General features: G+C 52.9%; 3 protein-coding genes across 3 annotated transcripts; 1 reads left to right on the forward strand and 2 right to left on the reverse strand.

Moving 5' to 3' along the window:
- The first annotated feature begins 238 nt into the window (after positions 1-238).
- Positions 239-3,639, forward strand: LOC104035844 (tubulin alpha-1D chain). Its single transcript, XM_009489266.2, has 3 exons — positions 239-440; positions 1,765-1,913; positions 2,656-3,639. Exons 1-3 carry the CDS (start codon positions 239-241, stop codon positions 3,637-3,639), a joined length of 1,335 nt encoding a protein of 444 aa, XP_009487541.2.
- Positions 3,640-8,566: 4,927 nt separating this feature from the next.
- LOC104035843 (tubulin alpha-1C chain) lies at positions 8,567-10,878 on the reverse strand. Its single transcript, XM_009489265.2, has 3 exons — positions 10,650-10,878; positions 10,302-10,450; positions 8,567-9,538 (listed from the first exon to the last, which is right to left on the reverse strand). Exons 1-3 carry the CDS (start codon positions 10,876-10,878, stop codon positions 8,567-8,569), a joined length of 1,350 nt encoding a protein of 449 aa, XP_009487540.2.
- A 7,455-nt stretch (positions 10,879-18,333) lies between these two features.
- On the reverse strand, positions 18,334-18,804 carry UCN3 (urocortin 3). Its single transcript, XM_009478725.2, has one exon. The coding sequence runs from the start codon at positions 18,802-18,804 to the stop codon at positions 18,334-18,336; it is 471 nt and encodes a 156-aa protein (XP_009477000.1).
- Positions 18,805-21,829: the final 3,025 nt, after the last annotated feature.

Here is a 21,829-nt window from a genome sequence, read left to right on the forward strand (position 1 = left end):
TGCATGTGCCGCTCGGCTGTGTCCAGCTGCCCTGCAGATCATGGTTTGATCCTCGCTCCAACTCCCGGCAGTGGGCGGAAGCTGCCTGTTTCCCTAATCATCCGCAGTAGCAAATGGCTCAAACAAGAACCACAGGGGCTAGTGCTAAGTCACAGGATATCTAAAAATTGCCTTAACAAGCCCTTTCCCCTTCCAGAGGGAATGCATTTCCATCCACATCGGGCAGGCTGGCGTGCAGATGGGCAATGCCTGCTGGGAGCTGTACTGCCTTGAGCACGGGATCCAGGCGGACGGGACCATTCCGGGCCCCAAGCAGGTGAAACCTGTGGAACCAAAGTCTGAACAAGTTGATTCTTCTTTCGAGACCTTCTTCTGTGAGACAGCGTCTGGGAAGCATGTGCCCCGGGCAGTGTTCATAGACTTGGAGCCCACTGTCATTGGTAATAATGGGGCATTTGGGTGTTGTGGCATCTTTAATCGTGACTTCTGACCCTTCTTACTTGGGGCTTGTGTTGCTGCCCATATTGTCCAGCAGCTCCCACTCCTCTGCTCTAGTATATGTCTCCTTCTGATGGATGGAGACATAAGTTTGCATTTCCAAATAGACCTGGAGTGACAAACCCATTACTCTTACTGCACTGACTTGTCTTTAGTTGATCCCTCCTTTCAAGAGATCTGCTGTCTTGAGCAAGATCCTCAGCAGGTGTAAAGTGGCATGGGTTTATTAACCTTAGTGGCTCTGAACTGAATTACACCATCCTATGACCTGATGCAGCACATCTGGTTTTAATGCTACCTGTGAAGCATCTTTGGGCAGATGGGTACTACACATCATGCTTCTGTAGAAACTGGGTGTCTTGCTGCTGCAAGCTTTCTGTTTCTCCTTCCAGCTCCTTTAGTGATCTCTGGGTGTTTGACTCAATCATGGCACTTTAATTTAGAGTACCTTCCTAGAAAACAAATTATTTTTTTGCTCAAGGAACTGGTGGAAATGACTCCCAACCACCTGCATCCATCTACCTGCTTCTGCCTTCTAGGCTTCTCTTGGGCGTTTGCCGCTATCTTAAAATCTAGGATGTGTGACTCATTATTTCATCTGATGGAAGGAATGTAGACTTTTGTTTTGGCTCCACTTAATTTTTAGGCGCCTTATCAAGGCACAAAATTGGGAACCTCGTCAGCAAGCCAATAGAATATGAAATGTATCCAATATTGAGACTGAGTGGGTTTAAATACCCTCTGGAGGTGTCTCCAACCTTATTGACTGTGTGGAGTCCAGAGAAACTGCTCCTAACGCCTGCCTTCATAAGGCGCCTGAAGCTGGGTTGGATACATCTAGCAGAAATGTTGACACTGGAGGCACTCTGTCTCCTCTTCAGTGTGCTGTAGAGCAGAGGATGGAGGTAGTGCTTCCAGCCACCTCAAGATGCTTTGCAACAAGCAGAAACACAAGCTGCCTATGGTAACTGTAATCTTACAATAATATTGGAAACATAGGCAGTGTTCTAACTCTTTAAGCCAAATTACATTAGGATCTCAAGGTGGCTGCTGGGTGAAGATGGGGGAGGTATAGTAGGACCTTGACAAATCAGCCTGGATGTGGTTATTCTTACCCTTTCCATTATTCCCAGTCTGAACTAACCATGCCATGACTGTCATCTCACGTGGGCTCCTGGTAGATTTGCTATGTGTTTTACTCTGTCACACTAATGTCCAGAACCTGTAACTGTGTGCTGCTCTTCATGACTGCTTCTCCCTGTGTAGATGAGATCAGGACTGGGACCTACCATGCACTCTTCCACCCAGAGCAGCTCATCAGTGGCAAGGAAGATGCTGCCAACAATTATGCTCGTGGCCACTATACCATCGGAAAGGAGATTATAGACACTGTCCTCAGCAGAATTCGTAAAATGGTAAGAGAAAAGACAGTCTTTCCCTTAAAATAACACACCATGGACAATACAATTGAGGTTTGGGTTTGGGGCAAAAGTCTTAGAAGAAAAACCCCTTTATGTGAGCTCAAGGGCTGCTGCTGCTGTGATTACTGGGGCTCAGTAAAGCAAGGGGGCATCTGAACATGTATATCTGCCCTAAAAGCAGCTGTGATTGCATATCATACATGTATGAAGTGACACAACACTAGACCTAAGAGGCAGAAGAGAAGGACTTTTGACGACAGGGTAGCCACACCCTGTGGTTGTGCAATTGCGGATATTAATTCTAAATACACAATTGGTGGCCAGGCTGGGCAGACCAAACTCCACATTTAATAGGAGTGAATCAAGATTGTGACAATGTACTTGGATGCCTGTTAGTGAAATGTTTTTGAGATGTCTCCTAAAGGTCTAGGACCCACATGCTACCTTCCATCCTCTCTCTGGTCCTGAGGTATGCATTGAGCTGATAATGGAGAAATTTGCCAAGTTTCCATCTGACCATTCGGAGCTACCTGTGGTATCTCCATGGAAATGCTGCAATTGATTAAGACATGTATACTTAAGATGCTCAGTAGGGCAATATACTGAGTGAATCCACTCTGGGGATTGGGTGCACTCTGGCCAGTAAGTGCTCTAAGCAGGATTTATTGCTGTATTATTTGGGATAGTTATTCCAGTCCTTAACAGAGAGAGGTAAATATACATTATTCTGCTGCAGGCTGACCAGTGCAGTGGCCTCCAAGGGTTCCTGGTCTTCCACAGCTTTGGGGGAGGCACAGGCTCTGGATTCACCTCCCTCCTCATGGAGAGGCTCTCCGTGGAGTACAGCAAGAAGTCCAAGCTGGAGTTCTCTGTGTACCCAGCCCCGCAGGTCTCCACAGCCGTGGTGGAGCCCTACAACTCCATCCTCACCACCCACACCACCCTGGAGCACTCGGACTGCTCCTTCATGGTAGACAATGAGGCCATCTATGACATCTGCAACCGCAACCTGGACATTGAGCGTCCCACCTACACCAACCTCAACAGGCTCATTGGGCAGATAGTCTCATCAGTCACCGCCTCCTTGAGATTTAATGGTGCTTTGAATGTTGACCTGATTGAATTCCAGACCAACCTGGTGCCCTACCCACGGATACACTTCCCGCTCACCACCTATGCGCCCATCATCTCGGCCGAGAAAGCCTACCACGAGCAGCTGTCGGTGCCAGAGATCACCAACGCTTGCTTTGAGTTCTCCAACCAGATGGTGAAATGTGACCCACGCCGTGGCAAGTACATGGCATGCTGCCTGCTGTACCGAGGCGATGTGGTGCCCAAGGATGTGAACGCGGCCATTGCAGCCATTAAAACACGACGGTCGATCCAGTTTGTGGACTGGTGCCCCACTGGCTTCAAGGTGGGTATCAACTACCAGCCTCCCACGGTGGTGCCCGGGGGTGACCTGGCCAAGGTGCAGCGGGCTGTCTGCATGCTGAGCAACACCACGGCCATCGCGGAGGCGTGGGCCCGCCTGGACCACAAGTTTGACCTGATGTACGCCAAGCGAGCTTTTGTGCACTGGTACGTGGGGGAGGGCATGGAGGAAGGGGAGTTCTCGGAGGCCAGGGAGGACCTGGCTGCCCTGGAGAAGGATTATGAGGAGGTTGGAAGGGACTCGGCAGATGGAGAAGAAGATGAGGCTGATGAGGATGAGTATTAACAAACTGCAGTCTGTTCTTAATGAAGTCAAACCTCAGATGAAATACAAACCCTCTGTCATCAGGCTAAACTGGTCTTGAGTGCCTGGAGGTGCCAAAGGATTGTCCTGAACCTCAACGCTACTGTTTGATGTATTATACCTTTTCTGCTTGCATAGTCTACATGCTCATAGTGCACTTCTGTAGCATGGGTGTCTCGAGCTCTATCACACTGCTTTTTATCAATGAGTGACGCTGAATAGGTGCCTGGCTTAGTGTTGGGGACACATCCTGCCTGGGCAGAGGATCCTGGTTCCTAGTCCAGGGGAATGTTGCAAGCTGCCTGCTTTGGCTGAAATGGCAAATTCTTGCTCTGGCTTTTACTGTAAAAGCACTTTTTAATTAGAACTGTACCTGTACACTTCTATGCAACTGTCTTTTTGTATTTGAATAAAGACTTTTTTTTTTTGCTCTGAGTTCTTTAGATTTAATTGGGGTGTTTGTGTGGGGAGGTCCCAACTGCAAGGATGTTGTCTTGGGGAGAATGGCAAATGCTGATAAGGGTGTGTTCTGGGTAGGCCATCTGTGAGGAGCATCACCCATAATTATTGCTGTGAGGGAAATGACCTATATCCTGCAGGGACTCGTCTGTCTGGGGCTGGATGCTGCTCTTCTCACCTCCAAGAGGAGCCCAGAGGAAGCCTGTCTGGGAGCAGAGAGGCAATCCCCAGTTTGACCAGTGCCATAATGGGGAGTGGTGCCTGGGTAAAGAACATCTTTCTGGTGGAGTTTTGCCTCCTCACCATCTCTGGTGAAGCTGGTTTGTTTCCTGAGCAAGTCCTGGTTGTTGGGGCAGTGCTGTAGCTCCAAGCTGTGGTCTTGCTCAGGAGTGGTGTGTGTGAAACAAGCCCCATGTGCCTGGGGTAGGAGTTTGCCTTGAGAAGGTGAGTCAGGCCCATGTGATGGGGTGACTCAGGAGGAAAAGTAATGAAAAGTCCCCGATAAGATATGGAGAGGGAGTGTTCATAAGCCTGTGGGGTAGGAGAATGGCTGGCTCCACGTGCATTGAGTCTCTAGGTACCCTGCTCATGACTTGCATTACACTTTGTGTTTGTTATATACTGTAGCCTCACATCCACCCTTCATTTCAATGCTGGGCTCTGTCTCAAAGTGGAGCCAGGCTGTCACCCCAGACCTCCTCCGTGCCCTGTAGCTACGGCTGCCCTCTCCCCTGATGGGGGTATGATTCTGGAGACGTTCCCAAAGTGATGCACTGGGAGGTACAGCCAGGGATGGTTAGAGAGGTGGGGAGGTGTTGCTGCATCCTATACTTGGGAGATGGAAGGGGAAGGAGCCCAGAGCTCATTGTTGGCTGCAGTTAGCCCAAAAAGCTGGGGTGCTGAGAGTATGAATGGGCAGCAGATGGACCCCTAGGAAGATCCCTGTTGGGCTGAAGCCTCCTCTGTGTTCAACTCACTGCTATGAGATTGCCTGGGCTAAAATGTTAGGCATGTTCCATTGCTCATGGGCAGGCTGAGCATCAGACTACCCTCTTAGGCTGGTCCTTCTGGGGAATGGTAACCAGCTGCTGCCTCATCTGATGAGTCCTCTCCTCCACCTCCAGCTCTGCTGGGGTGATATAGACCCCATTGAGATACCCCAAAGCTGGTCAGCCCAAAGACCTTGGGGCTGAGTGGATGTCCTCTCATCCACCCTAGGCAGTCACTTTCCACCCCCTGATTCCTGGGGACAGGGCCAACCCACCTCCTGGGTTTCCAGTTGCTTGTCCCCACACCATGACCGTAGCACTGACAGTAACCCTCACAGGGGAATGGCAACTCCTCCATTTGCCAGAAATTAGACTGTTCAGGGCTCAAAGATGGTTTTTAAAAGAGCAAAGATGACTTCTGGCTCTGTGCCCACAGGTAAATGTGCTGGGAAGTTTCCAGGCATGGTCTTGAGGGCTGCCACCTTTCCCTGGTGGCTCCATTCCCCACAGACAGCTGGGGTTAGAGGCCACTGGTTCAATCCCCCAAAAATGTGAGTGACAGCAGCCTGGGGTGGACACAAAGTGAGCATCACTCCCACTTTGGAGCCACAGGCAAATCCAGCGTGGCTGAGCAAGGGCAGGAGCGCAGCTATGTGCTCCTGCAGCTTGGAAAGCCATCAGCACAGCACCAGGGCTGATGTAATTGGAGCAGTTGTTTAATGCTGAAATCAGTTACTCTGGCACTTCCATCAGCACAGACTTGCTCCTGCCCTCCCACACACATGGTCAGGGAGGGAAGGAAAGGATTTTCCTGGGGGAGGGGGGGGGGGGAGCAATCCCACGGCTTTTGGGGAGTTGGCATCTCCAGCTCAATGGCCACAGGCAATGCTTTGGCCTCTCCACAAGTGGCAGATCCTCCAGACCCACACCCAAGAGTGGCACACAATTCATTGCATGGCTTCAGCTTTATTTTCCCTGTCTGTGTGCTGGAATAGCAAAAATGGTCATAAAAGACCAGTCCACTAAACAGCAACACATGGAGCAACATGCAGAATCCGTGTTTCCACCATGTTGCTCCAGCCCGTTCACCACTCTTCCTTCACTACTTCATTACTGCAATAAGGGTAAGTCACAGGGGACAGTGCAGATTTGTTCATCATCATCCCACAGGGAGGAGGCTCAAGGTGCCTGTAGAGCTCTGCCACTAACTTCTCACAAGGTCTTGGGCAAGTTCCCTCTTCCTTGCTGCTATCCAGCCCTGATCCAGCAGCACCTGCTGCCTCTTGCTTCCATCCCATGGCCTGATGCAAGCCAAGAGCTGTGTCTGGAGCAGCTGGGGAACTGTGCATGGTCTTTCTGGGGCCAGTGGTGATGAGGCTGCTTGGGGGGGGTTGGTCTTCAGCACAGCAGGACATGGTCTTCATCTGGCTGGGAGAGAAACCATCTCACTCCATCATCACTTCTGGGCCCAGCTTAGGGCTATCGCACACAGATGTGATAGAAAGGATCCTGCTGCCATCACAAGCTGATGAGCCTGAAGCTCATGAGCATTCACAAAAACACCCTGATGGAACTGCAAGGCTGTCAGGACAGTGGGCAAGATCACATTGCGGCTGCTGAGACACTCATGTCCCCAACAGACCAACAGCTGGACTTTTTCTCCATTCCAGCATCAATAATAGCTGTGCACCAGCTCACAACGTAGAGCTCTGCCTTCAAGAGCTATCAGGCACACCACAAGAATTACAATAAGAAGAAAAAAATACAAAAATAGTACTTTTTCCAAGCAGGAGGTTGACCCTCCAAGAATGCAGCATTCCACAGATCCATGGAGATTAAGCCCTTCCAGTGTCATAAAATCAGATGGTCTAGATGTGCCCTCAGGCCACCAGACTTGGTGTAGCCACTCAGGCTACTATGCCTCCCTCCTATGAGCGCTGAGATGACCTGCCTTGACAGAGGACCATGAACACCAAAACAGGACCCCTATCCCAGGACACCTGTGCTGAGCAGAAGAGCTGCCCCCACCAAAAAAAATCAAGCAACCCTCACTCAGCTCCTGGCCAAGTATCCAGGAGGGGAAGGCAGAGCTGCTTCCTTATGCTCTGTTCCCTCCTTCTTTGCTGGAGGGAGGTTTGGGCATCACTTTGGGGTCTGCACCAGCCCTCTGCAGAAAAGGATTTCTCAGCACATAAAACTGCATCTGGTGGAGCCAGGAGGCTCAAAGGGGGCACAGGATTGCTCACTCCCTCTTCTGCATTCATCACATTGCCAGCCCCACCAGTCAGAGCCGCCTTGCTCCCCCAGGCAGAGGGCAGCTGGAGGTGAGACAGCCCCCAGGAGCTCCCACCTTGGTGACCTTGGGCAACTGCCACCTCCCAGAGCCCAGCTGAGTAATGGCAAGTGGAGACAGGCTTTAATAATAACCACCCCCCACCACCCTTGCCTCAGGTTGTTTAAACCTTCCTCCAGTGCAACCCAGAGCCAAGACTGTCAGCCCTTCAATTACAGCCTGACTGCAGATCCAGCTTCCCCACCATATCCCAGCCAGCTCCTTTTCCTGGATCACTTAGTGGGAGGAGAGTTCCCAGTGGAGGAATAACCTGCTGCAGTCCAGGGGATCTGCAGAGATCAAGTTAAATCCCCCTTTCCAGCTCATTAGCTGTCTCTAAGGATTTTTTTTTTTTTTTTTGCATCATGCCTGGCAAACAGCCATCACCCAGCATGAGAAGGAGGAAGTCTGATCCAGGAAGACACCTCCTTGCTTTAGAACTTGGAGCTAGGACAGGGTTTGGTTACTTTGGCAGGGGTCTAACAGATAGCTGAGGTACTTGAATTCTCATCTCAACTCCAGTTAGACTTCCAGACAGGCCCAGCCCTGGCAGCTGGACATGGATTGTTCAGCAGAGCTCTGCAGAGCAGCAGGGGACCAGGGAAACCTGATCCCATTCCCTGCTATGCCTTGGAGCAGAGAGCAGCACAGAAAACCCAGAGCCAGCTGTGTTTGAGCACACAGAGAGGCCATGGGCAGCCAGGGCCTGAGTGGAACCATCACCCCAGTGGTCATTTTAACACAGCAGTTCCACCCCAGGGCAGACAGCTCACATCATGCTGTCACCCATCCCAGTTCACAGGACTCACCCCAGCATCTACAGGCAGGAAAGCCTAAAGGCTAGGACTGCAGCGACCAACAAAACACAGGAACCACACCTGCAATCCCCACCCCTCCATGAGCCAGGTCAGTGGCACATCAAGGCAGGAGAAGATGTTTTGCTAGTCACCATTTATTCAGCCAATATTGTGGATACATAAGACTTGACCAAAGAGTTGCTTTTGGCCAAGCTGCAGAGTTTCCAAGTCACATTTCCTCAGAGCCAGCCCACAATTCCCTTCTCTGGAAGGAATTGCAAGACTAGGATACAAAAAGCTCCATCCAAGCTGCCTTTCCACAGGTACAAATATTATTCCTCATCATATTCCTCTCCATCTGCTGAGTCCCTTCCAACCTCCTCATAATCCTTCTCCAGGGCAGCCAGGTCCTCCCTGGCCTCCGAGAACTCCCCTTCCTCCATGCCCTCCCCCACGTACCAGTGCACAAAAGCTCGCTTGGCGTACATCAGGTCAAACTTGTGGTCCAGGCGGGCCCACGCCTCTGCAATGGCCGTGGTGTTGCTCAGCATGCAGACAGCCCGCTGCACCTTGGCCAGGTCACCCCCGGGCACCACCGTGGGAGGCTGGTAGTTGATACCCACCTTGAAGCCAGTGGGGCACCAGTCCACAAACTGGATCGACCGTCGTGTTTTAATGGCTGCAATGGCCGCGTTCACATCCTTGGGCACCACATCGCCTCGGTACAGCAGGCAGCATGCCATGTACTTGCCACGGCGTGGGTCACATTTCACCATCTGGTTGGAGAACTCAAAGCAAGCATTGGTGATCTCTGGCACCGACAGCTGCTCGTGGTAGGCTTTCTCGGCCGAGATGATGGGCGCATAGGTGGTGAGCGGGAAGTGTATCCGTGGGTAGGGCACCAGGTTGGTCTGGAATTCAGTCAGGTCAACATTCAAAGCACCATCAAATCTCAAGGAGGCAGTGATGGAGGAGACTATCTGCCCAATGAGCCTGTTGAGGTTGGTGTAGGTGGGACGCTCAATGTCCAGGTTGCGGTTGCAGATGTCATAGATGGCCTCATTGTCTACCATGAAGGAGCAGTCCGAGTGCTCCAGGGTGGTGTGGGTGGTGAGGATGGAGTTGTAGGGCTCCACCACGGCTGTGGAGACCCGTGGGGCTGGGTACACAGAGAACTCCAGCTTGGACTTCTTGCTGTACTCCACGGAGAGCCTCTCCATGAGGAGGGAGGTGAATCCAGAGCCTGTGCCTCCCCCAAAGCTGTGGAAGACCAGGAACCCTTGGAGGCCACTGCACTGGTCAGCCTGCAGCACCAGGAAAAGACCAGAAGAATGAAGTTACTAGAGTTGTTCTGGTCTCCTTGGACTTAATTTAAGCTGAAGTTGTGTTTAACCATCAAGTGTTTTTTTTTTTACTACTGCTTACACACACCTTCTACTTCTAACAGGTGAGATCTGTTAGACACAGCAAATGCAGCTGCTTTTAATTTATCTCCTCTTTTAGCAGGAAGAAGGGCCTAGCCTGACAGAGTGATATATTGGGTCAGATAGAGACTCATGATACAAGCAGTCAAGAAGATGAGGAAAAGTCTGAAGGCCACTAAGGGGTTCCACCTAAATCAAGAATATCTTAGTGTTATCACAGCACTTCTGAGGGTCTACATGGATGAAACCTCATACTCTAGAGGCTACCACACAAGGGAGGAGAGGCCTAAGAGAGATGCTAGACAGATGCTGAGCTGTGACATTGGTTGGGCTGAGATGTTGGATCAGGGTGGACACAGTAGACACTACACCCATTAGGAGAAACCCATCTTGCCTGGACAGTTAAATAACAGCTGCTTGTTTTCCTGCCTAAGCTGAGGGCACTTTTAGTGCATTGTTTTTCCCCTCAAGTCCCAACCAGCAAGGCTTACACCCACATACATCCATCATGTTGTTCCAGGTCACAGTGGCGTGGTCAAGCTGACCATGATCTGCTTGGCCCTCCCCTCCATTGCATCTCTTGATGACCAGGGCAACAGGAACCAGAGTGGCTAATGCAGAAGACCCTCCACAGGGTTGTTACCATTTTCCGAGTTCTGTCAACAACTGAGTCAATGATCTCCTTCCCAATGGTGTAGTGGCCCCGAGCATAGTTGTTGGCAGCATCTTCTTTGCCACTGATGAGCTGCTCTGGGTGGAAGAGCGTGCGGTAGGTCCCAGTCCTGATCTCATCTGGAGGAAGTTGAGATCTCGTGAGTGTCACTGGCACAAGATCCACTGTCCACCAAATTACTTGTACTAATTTAGATGCAGTTTCACATGGTAGCTGGCAGCATCGCCAGCAGTTTAGGTAGCCAACACTACACTTCAGGTCAGAGAAGTTACTCCCTCTCCACCCCTCCAAGAGGTTTGGAGACCTGCCATGACTTACCAATGACAGTGGGTTCCAGGTCAACAAATATTGCTCTGGGCACATACTTCCCTGATCCTGTCCCACTGAAGAAGGTCCCAAAGGAAGAGTCTGGTTGCCCTGAGGATGCACTGGAGGAGACAATGCCATCTGGCTCAATCCCATGCTCCAGGCAATACAGTTCCCAACAAGAGTTGCCCATCTGGACACCAGCCTGGCCAATGTGGACAGAAATACACTCCCTCTGCATGGGGATCGGAGAGAAGAGGAGGTTAGGAATGTGCACTGAGGAATTAGACTAAAGCTGGCCCTTCTGCGTGTCTTTCTAGAGCACATAGCCAACAACCTACAGAGAAGAGGAGCATTAGCCCAGATTGGTGGCAGCCAGGGCATTTTCTCCCTAGCAGGCACCCAAGAGCTGCTGAATGAGCAACAGCTAAGCATCATGAATCACAGCTAAGATGTTGCAATCTCCCACCAAGTAGATGCAGAGATTAGGGCATTGCAGTAGGTCCCTCTGCATCCCTGCACTGTCATTACATTGCTCAACAGCCCCATTCCCAGGAGCAGGCCACCAGGCCCAGCTGCTGAACCTATAGCACATGATAGCTGTCAAGTCCAACTGCTCATGGTTTCTTCTCTTTGCTCTGCTGATCCTGCCTTGGGGCAGAAGACAGGGCACAGACAGCCTCCCCAGGGTACCCTCAGCTGGGCAGGAGGGAATGATTCAGCCCAGCCAGCCTTAGACAGCAATGCAAACACTCCCCACCATGCCCTTCCCACAGAGGTAGAGGCAGACCTCTCCCCACCCAGATGGGCAGCAGCAGACCTCTGCCTCTCTCTGATGGGAGAAGCCTGTGCTGTTGGGCTTCAAGTATTGACTGCCAGAGCAGTTTCATCCCCATTTAGGCTAGATACAGCCATGCATAAATGACTGGCTGGAGACAGCTAGAGAGGATCCAAGCAAGGATGGGTAGGGACCAATTCTTCATCTTCTCCATACAAGACTAGCAGTTGCCCCATGAATCAACTGCTCTTGGCTTGAACTGAAGGGAGGAGTTGCTATGCAGAAAGTGTGGTTGAGCTGTTGAACTCCTTGACACAGGAAGCTGTGAAAACCAGGTTTTGGGTTCAGAGAGACTGGACTAGAGACTTCCACTGAGGCTTACTAGGGGAAAAAAAAACCCAAACCACACATGCAATTCAGGAAGCCCTGAGCTACAAGACAGGAAAGTCTCAGACAGGCTTATCCAGGGCTTAGTCTGCCCTCATCACCTGCTTTTAGCTGTGGCCCAGGCAGGACATGGACTGGAGACCCAGCATAGCAACTTTCAAGTTTCTTTGTGCAAGAAGCCTGGCACAGCAGGATTCCAACCAAACACAGGAACAGGGCAGCAACATCCTACACTAAACCAGAGGTTCATTTCCTGAGGGTTGATATCTGATGTATGGGCCCTCAGCCACCACTGCCTTTCTCTTCCTACTCAAACAGTCCCAGGACAGCCTTAATCTCCCACACCAGCACCAGCACAGGGATGCTGAACCAGTCTTCACAAGGAGACACCTGTACTGCCTGCTCCAGCCCCACAGCAACACCAGATGGGCACCTAGCTGAGTCTTGTACCAGATGCCACCAGCAAAACCTTCAGAGTATCTTCATGCAGCAGGACAGGCAGGTCTGAATACATTTCAGCAGGGTAGTCCTCCCCAGGCCAGGAAGAGGTAGACACCAGGCTTGCAAGGCCAACACAGCTCTACAGACCCTTCTCCCCTAAGCATGAGCTCTACACCACCAGGAACCCCTTCTCCAGGTCTCTCATGCTCCTCCATAGCCCACAACCACTTTCACCCCCAGGGGAAGTCCACAGCCAAGGGCAAGACACCTTTCCCCAGCCAGAAAGAAAAACTACCTCCAGCTTCACCCTCCTGCAGAGCTGGGAAGAACCACCCCAGCTACCAGAGAGCAAACCCAAGCCCCACAGCTACTTACCATGGCTCTGAACTGCCTGGACTCCTCACCACAATCACAACCACCTCACTGAGAGCACACCCTGCCTGCCTCCCTCTTGGGCCTTTTATAGCAGGTAGAGCTGGGATCTCTGCTAAAGAGGTCCCTCCTCCTGCCCCCTCCTCGTGCAGGCACCTGCTGGCAAAGGGTTCAGGTGTTTGTGCTCCGGGAGGGATAGCCATGTGGAGTAATCAAGGTGCTTTGAAGAACTTGCACCTGCAGACCCATGGAATTTGGAGTTTCTTTGGCTTTTACATGCTCATTCAGTATTGCTTTCCCCATGATGTCTAAAAGCACTTTCTGTGAAATCAGGAAAAGAGTTCTGAATGGGTTTTTTTGGGAGGAGTATGTGGGTTTATTTAATTTTTTTTTTTTAAATTTAAAAAATGAGGCTCATTTTGTAAGACTTTCTTTGCAATCTTCAGGGCTGGAAATGTACTTTCTGCTTTCCATCCCCCTTTTCCAAGTGCAAATAGCACATCTGTTAAATCTCCTGGGGATGGACAGGAGTTGCAGGATGGGGCTCCTGCCTTGGGGGGTAATGTCATGGGACTGGGATGGCTTCTCCATCACAGGTGCCATGAGAAAGTGGGGCTGTCCCAGCTCCAGGGCAGTGCTGGCTCCTCGAACGCAACCAGACTACTTGAATTTTGCAGCGTCCCCTTCCCTGGCCCCAGGCCATCGACAGTGCAGAGACCAGAGCTCTCCCCAGCCTGCCCCATGGAGCTGGGTCCCACTGCCAGAGGGGAGCGTGGGACCTGTGCGCTGCTGGCACACTGGTGGGCGATGGGACTTCTCTGTTCCTCAGTGTCCCTTCTCTAAAATAGGGATAACAGCTGTTAGGTGGCAAAAGTTCATCAGAGATGCTGAGGCTGTTGTGTGATGTGGGGATGATGGATGCCTTGGAGGACCTGGGATAGCCGTGCGGTGAGGTGACAGTACATGGCATAACAGCAGGATTGAGAGACACCAATGAGACCGCCCCGTTGCAAATGGCCAAGGGTGTCATTTTCCATGCAGCATACATGAAAGGAAGAAACTCACTGACACGGGATGTTCCAGAGGCCAGAAACTCAAGTTTTAAAATCTGATCTAGACTTAGGACATGGAGACTGCCTCTGGAAACTATTAAACCTCATGATCTGGTGCCCTGGGTGTAGGTCAGTTACCCTCTGTCCTACCACCCTTCTTGTGTTCAGTGGGAGGGTTAGGGCCTGCCAAGAGGCAGAGCAGAAAATGGGACTCTCTGAGGGGTACAACCCACAGAAAATGGACAGGAAGGGAAAGGTCCAAGAGTCAAAGCAAAAGCATGTGCGGGGGACATGGAGCAGAGCAAATCACCTATCCATCAGTGTCATGGTTTAGCCCCAGCCAGCAACTCAGCACCACGCAGCCGCTCGCTCACTCCCCCTGCCCCGATGGGATGGGGGAGAGAATCGGAGAAGTAAGAGTGAGAAACACTCCTGGGCTGAGATAAGAACAGTTTAATAATTGAAATAAAGTAAAATAGTAATGATAATAATAATATAATAATGATGATAATAATAATAATAATAATAATAATATACAAAGCAAGTGATGCACAATGCAATTGCTCACCACCCGCTGACCCATACACAGACAGTTCCCGAGCAGCGATCACTGCCCCCGGCCAACCCCCCAGTTTCTATACTGCCCATGACGTCATATGGTATGGAATAGCCCTTTGGTCAGTTTGGATCAACTATTCTGGCTGTGCCCCCTCCCAGTTTCTTGTGCACCTGGCAGAGCATGGGAAGCTGAAAAGTCCTTGACTGGCATAAGCAGTACTTAGCAGCAACTAAAACATCAGCGTGTTATCAACATTCTTCTCCTACTAAATCCAAAACACAGCACTATGCCTGCTACTGGGAAGAAAATTGACTCTATCCCAGCTGAAACCAGGACAATCAGCCAGCGAATTTGGGGCTGAGAGTGGGGGCAGTTTCTCACCCTCCTCTGAAGAATGGGGTTGGCTTTTGCATCTTAATGCGCTCTGTCCATGTGTGGTGGGTTGACCCTGGCTGGATGCCAAGTGCCCACCAAAGCCGCTCTATCACTCCCCTTCTCAACTGGACGGGGGAGAGAAAATATAACGAAAAGCTTGTGGGTCGAGATAAGGACAGGGAGATCACTCAGCAATTACTGTCATGGGCAAAACAGACTCGACTTGGAGAAAATGAGTTTAATTTATTGCCAATCAAAACTGAGTAGGGTAATAAGAATTAAAACCCAATCTTAAAACGCCTTCCCCTCACCCTTCCCTTCTTCCCAGGCTCAACTTCACTCCCAATTTTCTCTATCTCCTCCCTCCTGAGTGGTGCAGAGGGACAGGGAATGGGGGTTGCGGTCAGTTCATCACATGTTGTCTCTGCTGCTCCTTCCTCCTCAGGGGGAGGACTCCTCACACTCTTCCCCTGCTCCAGCGTGGGGTCCCTCCCACGGCAGACAGTCCTCCATGAACTGCTCCAGCGTGGGTCCTTCCCATGGGCTGCAGCTCCTTATGAACTGCTCCAGCGTCGGTCCCTTCCACGGGTGCAGCCCCTCAGGAGCAGCCTGCCCCAGCGTGGGTCCCTTCCATGGGTGCAGCCCCTCAGGAGCAGACTGCTCCAGCGTGGGTCCCTTCCACGGGTGCAGCCCTTCAGGAGCAGACTGCTCCAGCGTGGGTCCCTTCCATGGGTGCAGCCCCTCAGGAGCAGACTGCTCCAGCGTGGGTCCCCCATGGGGTGCAGCCCCTCAGGAGCAGACTGCTCCAGCGTGGGTCCCACGTGGGGTCCCCAGCCCTGCCAGCAAACCTGCTCCAGCCTGGGCTCCTCTCTCCGTGGGTCCACAGGTCCTGCCAGGAGCCTGCTCCAGCGTGGGCTTCCCATGGGGTCACAGCCTCCTTGGGGCACATCCCCCTGCTCTGGTGTGGGCTCCTCCCCAGGTGCAGGTGGATCTCTGCTCCCCCGGGGGCTGCCATGGGTGCAGGGCACAGCTGCCTCACCGTGGGCTGCACCAGGGCTGCAGGGGAATCTCTGCTCCGTGCCTGGAGCACCTCCTGCCCTCCTTCCTCACTGACCTTGGTGTCTGCAGAGTCGTTCCTCTCACATGTTCTCACCCCTCCCTCCAGCTGCAGTTTGTGCCCATTTATTCCCCCCTCCCCCCTTAAACACGTTATCCCAGAGGTGCTACCGCTGTCCCTGATGGGCTTGGCCTTGGCCAGCGGTGTGTCCGTCTTGGAGCCGGCTGGCATTGGCTCTGTCAGGCATAGGGGAAGCTTCTAGCAGCTTCTCACAGAAGCCACCCCCTGTAGCCCCCACAGTCCCAAAACTTTGCCCCGCAAACCCAATACACCATGTCACAGGTTGTGTTGAGGGGGATCTGTGCAGAGGTCCTGGGCGGCTGGAGGTGGCTCTGTTCATGGGAGAGCTGGTCACAGCCTCACCTGGCCCAGCTCAGAGCAGGACAGGACATCCCAGGAGCAGGGCAGGACATCCCCTTTGTTAAAGGGGAGCAGAAGAAAGACCTGGTCTGAGTCCCAGGCATGTGATATTTTGATTTCCAGGCACTAGCACAGAGCTGAGATGTTCCCCTTGTCTAACCTGGTGCTGGGCACGGACCCCAAGCAGGGCTGGTGCAGATCCCCACAGCAGCTGATGGTGGGGAAAAGCCTGTTCCCAGCCTCCGCCAGTGCTTTACTGGAACTCACTGTGGAGCACAGGGGATAATCTCTTCAACTTTCTGCTCAAAGCGATGATTTCTCCCTCGGCTCTGAGCAAATCCCTCTGACACTCCTTGCTGTGCCAAGGCTCCTCTAGGCAGCACTGTGCATCAGAAAGGCTGAGCCTGGACAACCCAGGGACACCTCTGGCCAAACCCACAAAGGGACGAGAGTGCGTCCAGCTGGGTGTCCGGCCAGGTCTGACCTTGATCTGCCCTGCTTTGCCTGACCAGATGTGAGCGGGCATGTATGCCTCAGTTTCCCTGGGTGTAAAATAGGGACAATGACTGTGTCCTGCTAAACAAAAGTTCAATATACCAATGGGGTTGGATGTGTAGGGTGTTGGGCTATAAAAATGCATAAAGCTATATGCAGTGTACATAAAGGGCCATATAATTCAAGGCTACAGCAGATTGCAACAAGGAAAGATCTCACCTGTATATGCTTTGAGCCAAAGCAGGAGGAGTTCACTGCACAGAGGTGCTGTGGGCATGTTGATGTGCTGTCTGCCGGAGATGTGTGCTATAAGGGGAAGATGCTGAAGGGCCTGGTATATTATTTTTATTTTGCTTTTTGGTCTTCAGTCGAATTTGGATCCTGAGCTCCTGGGCTGTGGGTCAGCTAGAAGCCTTGGCCACCTGAGGATGGGCTCACTGGAGCTGAATTCTGCTGTGTTGCCTCCTCTGGGTGCCCAGTGAAGTGGAGGGGAGATGCCTCCAGCTACATCTCTGCAGATGGCTGGTGGATCCACCTGCCAAGCCTTCAACTGGAGACCTGTCCCCTCTTAATGTCTCACCTGGAGTGCTCCCCATGGCCGTGCCCTGGACACCTGGACAGGGCTGGTGGGAACTGCTTTGCTGTGCTTAGCAAACATCTCCTGGGGAAGGAAGGCCAAATTTCTCTCTACCTCCCATGCTTGCTACATGCAGGGATGGAGGCCAAGAGACACAGTTTCATTTTGGAGCTGGGCTGGGAGGTGAAGAGAAAGGGAGATTTAGAGGAAGGGATAAATAGTCCAAGGTGGAGGGATGGGAGATTGGTGAGCTGGGGCTCAGTGGAGGGTGGAAAACAGGACGGTGAACAGGGACAGTCTGTGTATGGGGAGCTGAAGCCCCAGGGCTGGTACAGAGGTCTACCAAGAAATGGAGAGTGGTGGAAAGGTGGGCAGGGGTAGATTGGGCAACATGGTCAGTCCCCATAGGGTGAGTCTGGAGCAGCCAGGGAGGCACTTGCAACTCTAGCAGTCCAAACTCACCTGAGGTCATGGGGTGGTCCTGGCCAGGGCCAACTGATGGCCTGGGGACACTCGTGAAGGGCCATGCAAATGGAGAGGGTGATGCTGTGTCCCAGCTGTGACTGCTGAAGGTGTTGGTGGAGAAAGGGGTGGTTGCAAGACAACCTTATAATCTAGAGGGTCCCCAGGAGGAGAACCTGGGAAATCCCTCTTGAGGTCCCCTGACCAGTCTTCCTTTTCCCTTCCCAATGCAGTGATGATTGTGTGTAGGGACAGCTTGTGTATGGGGACTTGAGAGGGTGTAGGGTCTGGACCATGGTGGGGACAGGGCCTGCAGTTGAGCTGGAGGGATGTTTTGGAAACACTACAGGCCCAGACAGGCCCGACCGAGCACTCGGTGGAGGCGATGGGAGAACAAAGCATTGGAAACTCAAGAGATCAAGAGAGCTAAAACTCAAGAGAGCTTTAATTAGGGACCTTCCCGAGGTGACGCGTCCCCTTGCCCTGTTGTGGACATGAGCCTCTTCCCCGGGCATGGAAATGTCGAGGAGGAGGGACGGAGGAGATCAGGAAGGAGAGAAGGAGGAAGAAGAGATATGAAAGTTAGGTAGCTCTATGGGTCAAAAATATACAACACTGATATCATACATGGCTGTCAGTCCCCTCTGGCCAGCAGGCCAGGGCCAGGCGGTGGCCCCATGCAGCCAGCCCTGCTCCGAGTCCCCCCTGCCCCACGGGGGGGTCACTTCCGCCGCCCGATTTGGGCCATGAGGTGCGCATTGGCGGCGGCCTTCGCCCGCAAGTTCTTGGCTTTGGCGATGTTGAAGAGGATGTTCATGATGTTGGTGGGGACGTCGAGGGAGAGGGTGACCTTGGTGCGACGGTCAGTCTTGGCCCGGTTTTGGTACGTCTTCCCCTTCACCTGCGCCTGGGAGACATATTTGTAATGGCCTTCGCCCGGGAACGTCCTTTTCCCCATCTCTTCATCCACCATGTCCTCCCCTTCCTCCTCCTCAGAAGCCTCCTCTGGCAATGGGGAGTCAAAGCCACGCTTGTCTAAGATGGCGTTTTCCTCTGGGTGGCTCTTCTGGGCTTCAGCGAGGGCCGTGTTGAGGCAGCTGAAGATGGAGGCGGCGTTATAGAGGCGGAGAGCCCTTCCAGTCTCGGCAGCGCAGAGGAGGGCAAGGAGGAGCAGCAGCTTGGTGTTGGGCATTGTGGTGGCCTGCCCAGTGGAAAGAGCGAGGGGAGGGCAGAGATGGGCATGAGCTTCCCGCGGGGCCCGGGGCAGAGCACCATCATCCCCCCATCTTCTCACATCCCATGGACCTGGATTCACCTCCCAGGTCCCCCCCCAGGTCCCATCTAATAGTTAGGGCAGGTGGGAATGAGTTGCCTTGGAGCCTCCTCCTCTAAGGTGGAACCCCCTAGCCCTTAGTTTTGGGGTGCTGGGTGGGAGGTGGGATGTCCAAGGTGATTTGCAAGGCTGCAAGCCTTCACAGAGGGGAGAATTTGGCCATCCCTTTGCCGAAACACAAGTGCCTGTGGCAGGAGAGCTGGTTTCTACCATGCCCCTTGCCTGGGGCAATCTTGTTGCGGTCCCCATGCATCCCTCTCCACCTTGCTAATACCTCCACAGAATAGCTGTGTGTACCACCAGCTGCTGTAAAGGTGGGTTTTCCTCTCAGCTCCTCTCTGGTCAGCCTGAAGCCACCAGTGATGTTTCTGTGCTCTCTGAAGTTGGCAATTGCCTGTCTCACCCAACTTGGTCCAAAAAGGGTGTGGAGAGTGGAGCAGGTCCCAGTGCTGGAGGGGGAATCCAACGTGATGGCCCCATATCCCCTCTCCAGCCCTGGCCTGGGGTGCTCTGGGGTTGCCTGTTACCCCATGGCTCCATCCCCAGCACACCCCTCCACCCTGGCTGCAGGACAGGCTGCTCCATCTGATGGCACATTTGGGGCACATCACCCTCCGTGGACAGCCCTGCCTGGGGACCTGGGGGCACCTTCAAAATCACAGCACAGCAGCATCATTCCCTGCATCTCTGAGTCCTGTCTCTCCGGGAAGCGACCCATCTCCCTGTATACCCACCCGACCACTCAAAAAGGCCACCTAAAAGGCCACAGGGCATCTCGAGGTGGGGGTCTTTGCCCATGTCAAGGTCACACAAGTGTCCCTGGGGCCAGCCCTGAGGGCACAGGGGCCTTCCAAGTGCCAGGAGGCGTGCTGGCATTCCCAATCTTCGGGCCCCATCTTGTGGCAAGCGTGTCATACGGCAAGCCCTGGACAAGGGACAGTCCCCAGGGGTGCGGGGACCCGGCCTGGTGCTGAGGTTTCACCACTGGTTTGGGGCTTTGGGCTGCTAAGTTATTTCCCATGGGGACAGGACTGTGGAGGGGCCAGGGAGGCTGGGGAAGCCTCTGGGAATCTCTTGCGGAACAGGATGGCTGCTGTTGAGTCTCTGTGGATGTCCGTGTCCTGGGGCTACGGCTGGGGATGGAGGCTGTGCCTTGCTGCACGAGAGGCTGCTGGGTGGGGGAGATGTCCTCAGACTGATCCAAAATCAAATCAACCCCCTTGTCCCCAGGAGCTGTCACCCTGGACCTGCTCTTCTGCCACTGAGCCATGGTCCCTGAAACCGCTGTCACCTTAACTCTGCCCTTTGCTGTCCTGCGGAGGGGGAGATCGGGGCAGGTTAATCCCCTTAACTCTGCCCTTTTCTGTCCCTCGAAGGGGGGGACTGGGGCAGGTTTAACCCCTTAACTCTGCCCTTTTCTGTCCCTCGAAGGGGGGGACTGGGGCAGGTTTAACCCCTTAACTCTGCCCTTTTCTGTCCCTTGAAGGAGGGGATTGGGGCAGGTTTATCCCCTTAACTCTGCCCTTTTCTGTTCCTTGAAGGAGGGGGATTGGGGCAGGTTTATCCCCTTAACTCTGCCCTTTTCTGTCTCTTGAAGGAGGGGGATTGGGGCAGGTTTATCCCCTTAACTCTGCCCTTTGCCATCCCTCGGAGGGGGAGATTGGGGCAGGTCGTACAGGCAGGATTTGAGGGAGCTGCTCGATTTCCACTTCTTTGCCTCGCTTGCCCCTGCACAAAACCCCACAGAGCTCCCCCAGGCAACAACCGTCCCCTTAACTCTGCCCAGCTGGCGGGACCCAGGCAGCACTGGCAAAGCCATTGCCATAGGATGGGGGAGGAAAACCCTTCCCAGGCATACGACCCCCATGTGAGGGCAATTAGGGACCCAAAACTCTCCTTCCTTCAGCCCCAAATCAGGCATTTAAATCCCAGGACTCAGTTTTTGCCTGCAAAAGCTTAACAGGATGAAGATCTTCCTCCCACCCCAAAGCCTCCCTCCTTGCAGCTGTGTTTTAGCCCCAGAAGAAGCAGCTGCTCCCAGCAAAATCCTTGCAGCCCCTACTAGCAGGATTGGGGCATGAGTTTAGAAATTGCTACATTTCTCATCCCTTCCTGCAGCCCCTGCTCTCTTGGGGACACTGCGTGACCCCAAGCCGCTGGATGGAGAATGGGAACATCTAAGAAAGCCCTCGCAAAGCCGGCACGGCTGCCAGGAGAGAACTGAGCTGGTTGGAGCTGCCGCTGCCCTCTCCAGAGCTGCGGAGCAGCATCTCCACATCACCTCTCCCCGACAGCTATTTCACGACTGTCTGAAATGGGTGGCTTGGCCCCGCGGCTGGCTCGGGCTTTTTCTGTTTAGAAAAACTCCTTGGGGAGCTTGGCCGAGTGAGGGGGAGAGGCAGAGCAAGGGGGAAATGTGGCTGAAATGCATCCGCACCCAGCGCCTGGTTTTCTGGTCATCGGTTGTGGGGTGGATATCCTGGCAAAAAGAGCAAAACCCAAGGCAAAGCAGCAGGGAAAAGCAGTGTCCGGTGTGCTGGTTGGACAGCATGAGCTGGTATTTTGTGGGAATTTTTTTTTTTTTTTGCATGGGGATTTTGTGCCCTGCAGTGCCAGAAAGTTTTAATGGAGCAGGAAAGAAACTGGAATTGGGTTTTACTCTCCCACCCGCAAAAAAAAAAAAAAAAAAAACGGCAGGAAAAGAAGAAAATACACCTGTGGTGGATCTGAGGAAGTCGGAGTTAAATCTGCTGCTGCCAGATGGTGACCCATGGGTGCCATTCCCTGCGGATGGAAATTGCTGGGATGCCTGTGAGCAATTTACAGGCATTATATCGAGATGGTGCCAACAGCCACAGCAGGACCATTTGTACGGGCTGAAGAT

The sequence above is a fragment of the Pelecanus crispus genome, chromosome 1 (assembly GCF_030463565.1).
Source record: "Pelecanus crispus isolate bPelCri1 chromosome 1, bPelCri1.pri, whole genome shotgun sequence".
In the NCBI taxonomy this organism is placed as follows: domain Eukaryota; kingdom Metazoa; phylum Chordata; class Aves; order Pelecaniformes; family Pelecanidae; genus Pelecanus; species Pelecanus crispus.

Excerpts from the sequence above, each read along its gene's own strand:
- LOC104035843 (XM_009489265.2), bottom strand. The coding sequence starts at position 10,878 with ATGCAGAGGGAGTGTATTTCTGTCCACATTGGCCAGGCTGGTGTCCAG. Across the intron at positions 10,451-10,649 it reads CCTGGAACCCACTGTCATTG|ATGAGATCAGGACTGGGACC; the intron begins GTAAGTCATGGC and ends AACTTCCTCCAG. Across the intron at positions 9,539-10,301 it reads TTGACAGAACTCGGAAAATG|GCTGACCAGTGCAGTGGCCT; the intron begins GTAACAACCCTG and ends CTGGTGCTGCAG.
- UCN3 (XM_009478725.2), bottom strand. The coding sequence starts at position 18,804 with ATGCCCAACACCAAGCTGCTGCTCCTCCTTGCCCTCCTCTGCGCTGCC.
- LOC104035844 (XM_009489266.2), top strand. The coding sequence starts at position 239 with ATGGGCAATGCCTGCTGGGAGCTGTACTGCCTTGAGCACGGGATCCAG. Across the intron at positions 441-1,764 it reads CTTGGAGCCCACTGTCATTG|ATGAGATCAGGACTGGGACC; the intron begins GTAATAATGGGG and ends CTCCCTGTGTAG. Across the intron at positions 1,914-2,655 it reads TCAGCAGAATTCGTAAAATG|GCTGACCAGTGCAGTGGCCT; the intron begins GTAAGAGAAAAG and ends ATTCTGCTGCAG.